At 36.4% G+C, this 10,605-nt stretch overlaps 1 protein-coding gene across 1 annotated transcript; it reads right to left on the bottom strand.

The window, feature by feature from the left end:
* Positions 1-1,919: 1,919 nt before the first annotated feature.
* On the bottom strand, positions 1,920-3,234 carry EV154DRAFT_488601 (uncharacterized protein; the record flags this gene model as incomplete). The annotated part of the gene is made up of 5 exons (XM_051599152.1): positions 1,920-2,056; positions 2,416-2,590; positions 2,689-2,739; positions 3,014-3,070; positions 3,127-3,234. 5 exons carry the CDS (start codon positions 3,232-3,234, stop codon positions 1,920-1,922), a joined length of 528 nt encoding a protein of 175 aa, XP_051450329.1.
* Between the last annotated feature and the right edge of the window lie 7,371 nt (positions 3,235-10,605).

Genomic DNA, 10,605 nt, shown 5'->3' on the forward strand with positions numbered 1-10,605 from the left:
CCTTTGGGGAAGACAAGATACACCGCTTTGGTTTGTTTTAGAAGGTATAAGGTCGTTCTCAGGATTTCAATCTTGTCTTGTGCCTAACAACTAGAACCATAAAGTTATTCGTTTGGCAATGATTAATATACTATGCAGAGTACTTACCAAAAGCGTGAACACCAGGTGAAGCAATCAATATGAAGGAGAGAACCGAAACGCGTTAGGCGCTTAAATATGATAGCAAACATAAGACTACCGAAAAAAAAAAGCCTATAAACTCTCAACGGACCTAAATCTACTTGAAGAGAGCGTTTGAACTATTCAGCAAAATAAGTAGCTAACGTAGGATGGCAGAAAAGGCAATATTTGCTTAAAGCGCTTGTAACCAGCTTCGCTTACTAAGTACTACAGACTATTACTTCTCAACGGACCTAAGTCGACTTGGAGAGAGTTTTCAAAGTATAACCGTTCGTCAGGGCATCCTTCAGCCCATACAAGTCCTACCAGATTACGCATTCCCCGATGGCAACAGCAATTTAATCAATAAGAGTAGGGGAGATCCCGAATGAAGAAGAATTCAGAATGAGTAATTGTTATAATGAAAGAAAGTTCGAGAGAAAAATTAAGTCAACAAATACCCCAGTTATTATCTAGCTCTAGAAAAACCCAGTCACACCTGAAAACCATTTTGGCTCAATTTCCTCAAATTTGGTCCATATAGACGGGCTTCCGAATTCAAAATCTAATTATGCCACTTTGTTTGTTTCAACATATTCTTTTTATATTATGAATCCAATTTAAATGTTCTCTACTAAATAGTCTATATTTATTATTCGATTTGGAGGAATGACCAGATTGTCCATGACGAGCGTCATTGCACAATGAAAAAAACATTAACTTCCTTATATGACGCGGACAACCGTAGTAAAATTTCGAGGTCAGGAAGTGTTCTATTTTTAGTGTATGTCCGTCTAATAGTATGCTGGGAAGCCGATCTCTCCAAATTCTTTAAGCGACGTGCATTGTTGACTAGCTCAAGGAATCTCAAAGTATGTAGTATCAGAAACAGTAACTCACGATTTCCCGGCGAATACGGTATGATCCTTGATACATCGAGGATCGACACCCACAATATTAAAAGGTGGCCTCATAGTATATTTAATATAAAATTGTAAATTCTGATGAATGTAACGGCACTTTGTCTTTTTATGACCCATAGCATTATTCAAATTAACACAAGTTGTTTTATTTAGTAACTTAGCGGAAAAGAAGATGCTCATTTAGATGACGCGGGTAACAAGTATGACGCCTAGCGAAAGTAGACTTATCACAGGGGAGTTTAGATGTGTTACAGGAAAAGGAAAGAGGCTTCAGCCAGGTCCTCCGCGTTTGCTTTATAGAAAGGATATCAACAAACACTCTATTGAAATATAAGGGCATTTCTCAACATTGCTTTTATAAATCACCAAGAACCTTTGCATAGGCTGAAATTGTTCAGATTTTGTTGCCCACATATTTTAAAATGGTATGAAGTTGAACAGAAGCCCCTTAATTTCAGGATCGTGGCATAGCAAGAACAGAAAAGAATGATTATTTAGGTGCCAATAGAGAAACAGAAATTAAATATGTATTAGTATTAATATATATATTAACAGGAATCAAAATTAAAAAGGTTTATTCAATACACTAGGAAAAGTCGATAAAATCAATACAGATATGAGACCAAATAAATATGCTGTTATTTATATTAATTGACAGGTCGGGTGAAAAATCGGATCGGGCATCAGCTTTACACAGATAATTTATTGGTTATATTGAGTTTGGGACATCTTTGGAGTAGCAGGTATAGATACAGAGGATAACTATGGGCTGATACTATTAAAGTTATACAAGGGAGTCTCAGGGCAAGTACAAAGAAAGCGGATCTTAAATGTGTTTTACAAGTACAAGGGATACCGGAGATACATTATTCGGAACAGAGACACTAGACGGGATACAGTAGTGGTGTTTGACTGTGACATGTGAAACAGAAGACTTAAAACAGGGCCTAGATCGGACAAGGTCAATGACCTAGCTTGGTTTCAATAATAATCTGAGTTATTTTACTTGATTATATACAACTGGAACCTAGGCGGTTCACGTCAGTTAACTGTATTCTCCCTCATGTTGTTACCGATAAAATAGTTGGTACACCTTCTCGTCAGTTTAATCGGTAACTGGAAAAAACTACGTACAACAATTAGCTAGTTCTTCTTCAACTCAGCGTTACCAATGTGTTTCTTTCGCCAATTTTGATAAGAATATTATGTTGAGTAAATTAAAATAGTTTGATTCAAACATGGTTTGGAAGTGCAATTACGAAAGTGTGTGAAAACTCATTCTTTTTGCTACTCGATTGTTAATGCATAAATCCAAGTATTACACCGATTTAACTATTTGCTGCATACAGCTCGCGGAATAATTGTTTGGAACTCGAGACATAAAACGAATACTGATATTTAGAGTAGAAGAGCAACCAACAGTGGTATGAAACATTATAGTAGCAAGAGATACTTTTAGTTATATCCTTTTCGGTACCATTATCCAAGAAATTCAGCATTTCTGGTATCTGGTAAACCATGTGTATATGATTAGCAGGTTAGGAATATGAGCAATTTTGAAAGAAAATAAAAATTCAACTAGTGAATGAATTGAGAGTTTTATTACCAGGGCTATTTCAGAAGTAGGTGTGAAGACTAATATGGATAGCTTCCTAGTCTTGTGTAAAATAGATTATGTTCCTAGATATAGGTGCAATTCCAGAAGGTCATTAGCGATTTCATGCAAAATGTTTAGGGTATCTGTCGATTTAAAACACATCCTTCCAGTGGTTTTTGATAATACAAAAAAAGGTATCCCTAGTGTTACTATTTTAAATATGTTCTTGAATTGTATTTTATAAACTTTTATGCCGCTTATTGGTTTAACAATAATAGTTTAAAATATATAAAACATTGTGGCGGTCCTTTTCTATATTTGGAAAAGGATTTACACAATTCTTGTTAAACCGAGATATTGGATCATTGTATTGCTCCCAAATCTGCATATTCTATTTACATTGTTGTCAAAGGCTATAATATTATAGTCGAACTCATACTAGATTACCGTAGACAAGCAAACAATGGAAGTTGACGATAAATTATCTGTAGGGTCCTGCAAAACCATAATTCCACTTATATAATCAGAGCTTATTGACAGTATAAGTTCACACATTTTTCAACTAAAAGAATTTGACCAATTCTGGAGTCGTAGACCATGAACAGAATTTGTTAACATCTCTAGTAACTTAGGCCTTGCGTAACGTGATAGATCATGTGCATCGTCTTATATCCTGTGAGGTTTTTGATTTCAATTATTTTTTGTCTACATATTTATGCAATTTATAGCAGCCATAAATCATGTGTAAACCTGCCTTGTCCGTTTTTTTTTCACACTTGCCCTGAAACAAATCACCTAAACATTTACCACCAAAATAGTCATACGCTAGAGTTGAATGAATTCTTCGTGGTCTGGTGTAAACCAACAAAAACAAATCGATCCGCATCCTGCCAGATTGTATTTGTTTGGAATTTATCATGTACAAATTATCAAACTGAAAATTATATATCCAACAGTTGTTCTTTTGTCTTGTCAATTTACTAAATCTAATTGTCTTTCATAAGCACGCACGCTCTTTTGAAAATAGGTTTTATCTAACTCTTGGCTTGCACGCTCTCATTCTTAATTATGGAATAAAAACTCATCCACTATTAAGGAAAGCATTTAAATTCCGCTTCATGCATAGGCTCTAAACCAAAAGAGTTGTTTATATTTTCAATGCATTACAAAAACATCAACTCAAAATCACTAGTTTTCAATTTTGAACACGTCAAATCGTATATTGTTTTCTTTATATTACACTAATTCTTTTTTCTTAAGAAATTAACTTGAGGCGTTGCCATGTAACTCCATTTAAAGCATTGCCATATGGATTCTGTAACTACGGTCTCTTGAATATTACCCATGTAGTGAATATTACCGAAATGTATGATTTTCCGTCTTAGTACTTCTTAAATTTTTTATTAAACCGAGGTTTTTTCAAACCAAAGCTCCGTTTGGGTATAAATTGTGACCTTGGCGGCGCTACCCTAAATGTCTGCACTCCACTTTTGTCTGGTACGCTGCTCTCTGAAAAACCTTCGAGCTGCCGCAAGCCTGTTAAAATTGAATAACAAATAAATATTTATTAAAATGAAAGAGTTATGTGGATGTGGTAGAATAAAGTATATTAATTTGAAAATATTTCAGTGTAAACAATATTAGATGTGAATGATCCTTCTTCACCTTCAATGTTTGATATTTCTTTACGAGTTGAAATTCTGATGTCATTGTGTTTTTGTACTAGGGATAATACTACATAAAGTTTTTATGCAAGAACACAGGTGGTGGAAGATATAGAACAACAGAATCTAATAACTTGCCTTGTGATTTGTTGATTGTCACTGTAAATGCGGGTCGAATCGGGAATTGACAGATATAAAAATCAACACTAACTTGTTCCTCAGTGGAGTACAAAGTAATGCGTGGAATAAGACCAATGTTACCTTCGTATGATGCAATAGTGTCCTTTGCTTAAATTACATGCTGAAGAAGAGCTTTGCAGATAAATCGAGTACCGTTACACACGCTTTGTGCAGCTGCCAGTTTCAAAAGCATCATAATTGGGGAGCCTAGTTTTAATTTTAACTCAGGAGGCGGAAGACTACCACATTGTTAAAAGTTCTTACGCTCTGGTAGCAATATCAAAGCATCGATACCCGAAAGAGCTGTATTAGTAGTACGCAAAATGGTTTACTCTGCAGGAAATGTTTCCAAAACATGATTTTTGACGCCCGATCCAAACGCATTAGTTGGAGTGGGTATGGCTTTAAGCTTCAAAGATGCAGATCAAACATCACTGTCGTTTTCAAAGTTTTTATAGATATCGCAGCAGAGGTGATCCATGCCGCTTTCTGGAAGAATCATTTGGTCGGGTATCTTAATAATATAACTTGTGTTTGGGCGAACAGGGTATAAACCGTTTCCAATATTCCAAAGAAAAGAAGGAAATTCCGGAAGCCCTAGAGCTGATTCTGATTTGTGCGCCAATTGAGCTTGTTGTACTCGCATAATCAATGAAAGTCGCAATTGCTTAATGTGTCTCTAAAGATGAGATGTAATCATGCAGGTGTCATGATCGTGTCACGTAGATGCATTAATTTTTGGTAATTCTTTTGTCAGCACCTTCTTATGTACGTGTCAGCCATCAATCATCAAATATCTGTCATATATAAGTAAGGACTTACTAAACTTTGTTGTTGCTTATTTTCATGCTAAATGACTATACCATCCTTTACTAAAAGTATAGCCTAACTTTCCCTCATATTTCTTCCCCTTCATCAGATATATTATGTAATAACCCTCTCTCCTCTTTTCCTCTTTCTTTTTCCCTCTCTCTCTCTTTTAATAAATATAGTAAATGTCATTTATTTTTTTGTTCTTGGATGCAAATTCTCTTCTGTCTGTCCTGTGCTCATGTCCGCTCGTGACAGCAGGCTTGGATAATGTTCTCTTTGCTACGTTTGAGACCGACAGGTAAAATTTGAAAAGAGTCACTGCTAAAAACTATTAGTTTCGCTCTGAAGGATAATGTACCAAGAAGTGAGTCCAGATCATTCATAATGTCTCTGTAACGAATATCAGCAGTTTCCAAAACATTACGACTGATCATTGGAGCATCGCCCTAAACTATTAGTGTTGATGATGCTATCAATGCCGCATTATTTCCTTATGGCTTCAAAAAAACACATTGACGCCTGATAAAAATGTAGGGGAATACCAAACCTTGAATGAGATCTGCGGCTAATTTTTTTTAAAAAAAGAAGCAGTTCAACTTACAGTCCCGGATTGATCAATAGTGTTCCTTCTTCTAACTGCCTGCAGCAATGCATTGAAAATGAATGTTTTGTCTGTAACACCTGGATCATCCAAAAAAACAAATTGTATTTCAAGGGGAAACGGGAATTTTGAAAAACGTTTTCACTCTCCACCAAATTCAAAACAGTTAACAACACTGCATGCTGATAACTGATGAAAGGATGCTCCGCCAGATCAATCATTGAGCGTTCAGCGTCCAAGCATAACTCCCGTTGTTCACGCTGAAGCCTCCTCTTACTTTTAAATATTTGTCCGGTATTATTGCGTCTATTATCGATCGGTAAACAAAAGCCTCCAAAATTAATGATCATGATTTTATTCAAATCAAGCATTTTATTTAAATCCATAAAGAAGTTACCATATGCTTTTTCTTTCATTGCAACCGTTAACTCAGAGATAACATCGGTCAAAAGCTTTCTTTGAGCATATAAATAGTCCTAAAAAGGTTGCCTTGTGTGTGATCCATAACTGGAAGGGGTAATACGGCTCTCGGAGAATCAAGATTGTGACAAACAATCGTCGCTACATTGCAGGTAATTGCAATGTGTCACTCTCCTACAACCATGTATCTCATTGGTCGTCATCCGCAAGTAAATGTTTTGCACGGGAAGCAGCTTGATAAGTTTTGTATACTACACCATCTACAGTTCTTATCTCTTAAAACTGTTCGGCGGTTCGATATTGCCCAATAAAAGCCGCAAATAATAGTTTTCGGCCTCTTTTGGTGAAACAGGGTAGATACGGCCTGTGGTTTGACGAAAACCTATTTGTCTTTTTCTCACTTTTTTCCAAGTATACTGCTCCAGAGACTAATGATATAAATAATGATAGGTATCTGGATCGCTACGGCTTATGCTAAACCAAGCTGTCAAAATAGTGTCTTTACTGGCTGCATTTGCACGAACATCACTAAGATTAGCATTCTCCAAAAAACACACCATTTGTCGCCCAGGATGATGAATGCTTAATCGCGTATGCGCTGAAAATTCTTTATGCAATGAGAGCCCAAATATTCTCCAAATCCCTTCGGGTGGAAAAACATATCTCGCGTCTGTGAACCTATCGATTTTGTCCTGACATATCATATTATTTTGCTGTCCATTACTACTTACTTGAACACTTGCTCTATCGGACCTTTATAAACATACTTATAAAGATACTTTACAGTAGAAACGATGTTGTATATTTGGAAATTTATATGGGCATCGTATTTCGTACAGAAATAAATGTTGTGAGGTACAAACCATATATTATCCAATGCCATTTTATTTTCTTTTCCAACGCTTATAACATCTCGTATTCTTCTTTAAATAACATAGCCGGAATTTGCTGTTGTTGTAGTAAGAGTACAATTTTTGTGGTAGCCCTTTAGCACTTTCCATCTTTCATGCAAATGGATCTGGGATTTAATGCACCACATCGACCGTGCATCATGTTGTTTGTGACCGTATGATACGCTAAGGGATGTTGCTCATCATTTGAAATCTCAGCGTAATTAATATTTTCAAAATCATTGGTCGAGCTAGGTCTGTTTTCAGGTCTCACAATAAACAAACTGTAAGCATGAGATAAACCTCTTTTCTGAAACTAGATCACACAAACATATTCAACGACTACACCAAGAATATAATCTTTGCTGATATTCTTAAGAAGACTTTTATACGTTAATCGAAAAAATCTTGCGCAAAGATCAGGTCTGTCTGTAGCAGTTTGACTATACAACAACTCGCTTGGGATTGCATGCCATGTAAGATTACAGGTAAAAGAAATAAAAAATCATGCTTTCCAAAACGTCTAATAATACTAGTGGCATCTTGATACAACTGGGACATATGTTGCGGCCCACCAATGAAGGAGCTTCGAAGAATAAGTTTTCGACCATTAGAGCTCGTATCATTGACATCACGTGCAACAGCATCTTTTAAAACAAGGTAAAGTTCGGTTCGAAGACTTGACAGGTTATTTCTTATAACGTTTAAACGAAACTGGCCAATCTTAGCGTACATATCCATATTACACTGATGGAATCGTTTTCCATAAAGACGGAGATCATGCCCCCAGTTTCTAAACCGGAGATGGAAACTATAAAATTACATTGCAGTGACTTTTAAACCATTATCAGATACACATTCTTTATGTCATCCCGATTGGTCTGTTGGGAATATCAAAGCGTAAGACATTGGATCATATGTCTGATGTAACGCGTTGATACTCTTACGTTGACCCTGATTTTGGGGTCTCATAATAATATCCCTAACCCTAATCTAATCCCCTTCCGGTCTATTGTCACAGCCCAAAATTAATATCCCAACTTCAATCGAACTCGTTGGTGAATTATGTCTTCGTGGATCTGGGAATTCTATTGCCTGGAATACCAGTGCCACATCTGCAACGTAATCCGAATTCTCAATCAAATATTGGTTTATCGTCTTAAAGTGTCTGACTATAGGATTGATATCATGCATTAAAATTTTTAAGTGTCCTAACGTGTTGATGTCGACATGGCTTGCAACATGGTGTCAATTTTCAATCCCATGTTAAGCATCAAAGACATAAATTTGAGCAAATGATGATGCAACATTGTTGGATGGGGGCAACAATCCAATTCGGTCATAAATACTGCCATGAATTTGAGAAGCATACCCCCAGCCGCGAGAGTTCTGAACAGATTCGTCCCTATTGATACCCATGGAAGTAAATCTTAAGGCATTGTGGTTAGACCGCATGTGTTTTTTAAACTCCCAGTTTCTTTGATCATTTTCGAGTAATAAGTTGGATATAAGTCCAGGTTTAGGGTGAAATGGTGTCTCTTTTTATTTCCCAATCCACTACAGAGTTGAAGGCTGCCAGTATGAAGACGGCTTTCTGACCTTTCTTCGACCCACATGAATGCCCTGCATTCAGAACACATCGTCGTCATTCTTCCAAACCATGTCTACTGTGCAGTATTTCCGTTTGCTTTGCTTGATTTATAGTCTGGTGGGCACGATTACCATTCTGGCAGCACAAAAGGCTAGTTTTTCTTAAATGCCCAAGTTGTTGACATGTTGAACAGCGGACAATTCTTTCTTGGACTGGCTCATGGGTTGAAATGAACTCGTGTTCGTCTACCTCCATGTCCTATTTGAAATCAATCTTAGTTAAAATGCTTACAAAAATTTTTGTTTTTGCTGTACCACAGGAATTGAGGTTGGGTTATTTAGTGCATTGTCATGGTTATTCAATGAAGATGTCACCTAAAAAAATGTCAGTACTTTCAAATAAAAAAAAAAAAAAAAAAAAAAAAAAAAAAAAGAAGAGATGACTACATTCGTATTTAGGTTTACTGTATTTAAAGCAACATCTAGGTGGGATCTAGAACTATGACCTTTTTGACCACAGGACGCACAATTTGTACTATTATTTGACAAGTTTTAGAAAAATATAAAGGAGAACGTTAATACTATGAGCCGTATTCTTGGGTGGAAGGGTTCACCCCGCACCCCTAATTTTTTTATCACTCCTTAAAAATTGCGCTGTTTGAAAAAAACAAGCATACTGTTTTTCAGGTTATTAGCGCTTTCAAGCTTAATACTATCAGCCGTATTCTTGGGGGAGCGGGGGACCCGTCTATATGGGACGAAAACTTGAGGAAAATTGAGCCAAAATGGTTTTCAGCTGTGACTGGGTTTTTCTAGAGCTAGATAAGAACTGGGGTATTTGTTGACTTAATTTTTCTCTCGAACATTCTTTCATTATAACAATTACTCATTCTGAATTCTTCTTCATTCTTCGGGATCTCTCCTACGCTTATTGATTAAATTGTTGTTGCCATCGGGGAATGCGTAATCTGGTAAAACTTGTATGGGCTGAAGGATGCCCTGACGAACGGTTATACTTTAAAACTCTCTCCAAGTCGACTTAGGTCCGTTGAGAATTAATAGTCTGTAGTACTTAGTAATGCGAAGCTGGTTACAAGCACTTTAGGCAAATAATGCCTTTTCTGCCATCCTACGTATTAGCTACTTAGTTTGCTGAATAGTTCAAACGCTCTCTTCAAGTAGATTTAGGTCCGTTGAGAGTTTATAGGCTTTTTTTTTCGGTAGTCTTATGTTTGCTATCAGTATTTTAAGCGCCTAACGCGTTTCGGTTCTCTCCTTTATACTGATTGCTTCACCAGGTGTTCCCGCTTTTGGTAAGTACTCTGCATAATATATTAATCATGGCAAAACGAATAACGTTTTGGTTGTAATTGTTAGGTACAAGACAAGATTGAAATCCTGAGAACGACCTTATACCCTGTAAAAGAAACCAAAGCGGTATATCTTGTCTTCCCCAAAACGTCTTGTAGTTGCTGGGAACAAACATTACATAGGTAAATACCTCTCTCTTTAAAAAACGTATACAACATTGAACTAAATTATATGTCAGTATCCCATATCAGCTTCAAAGCATCTTGTCAAAGGCATCGTTCACGTTAATTTTGGTCTGGCGTTTCGCTCTCTCAAATTATTTACCTTCTCAATGTCTATTAAATTTCGCCAATCTTGGATTATCAACTCCTGATTACTTAATCTTACCAATAAAACAAACCGTCTCGTCCAATTATATAGCTTAAACCTATATTAGTTCTTCCCATGCAAATTAACG

This window comes from Mucor mucedo (genome assembly GCF_025094135.1).
Source record: "Mucor mucedo strain NRRL 3635 chromosome Unknown EV154scaffold_261, whole genome shotgun sequence".
NCBI classification, from domain to species: Eukaryota; Fungi; Mucoromycota; class Mucoromycetes; order Mucorales; family Mucoraceae; genus Mucor; species Mucor mucedo.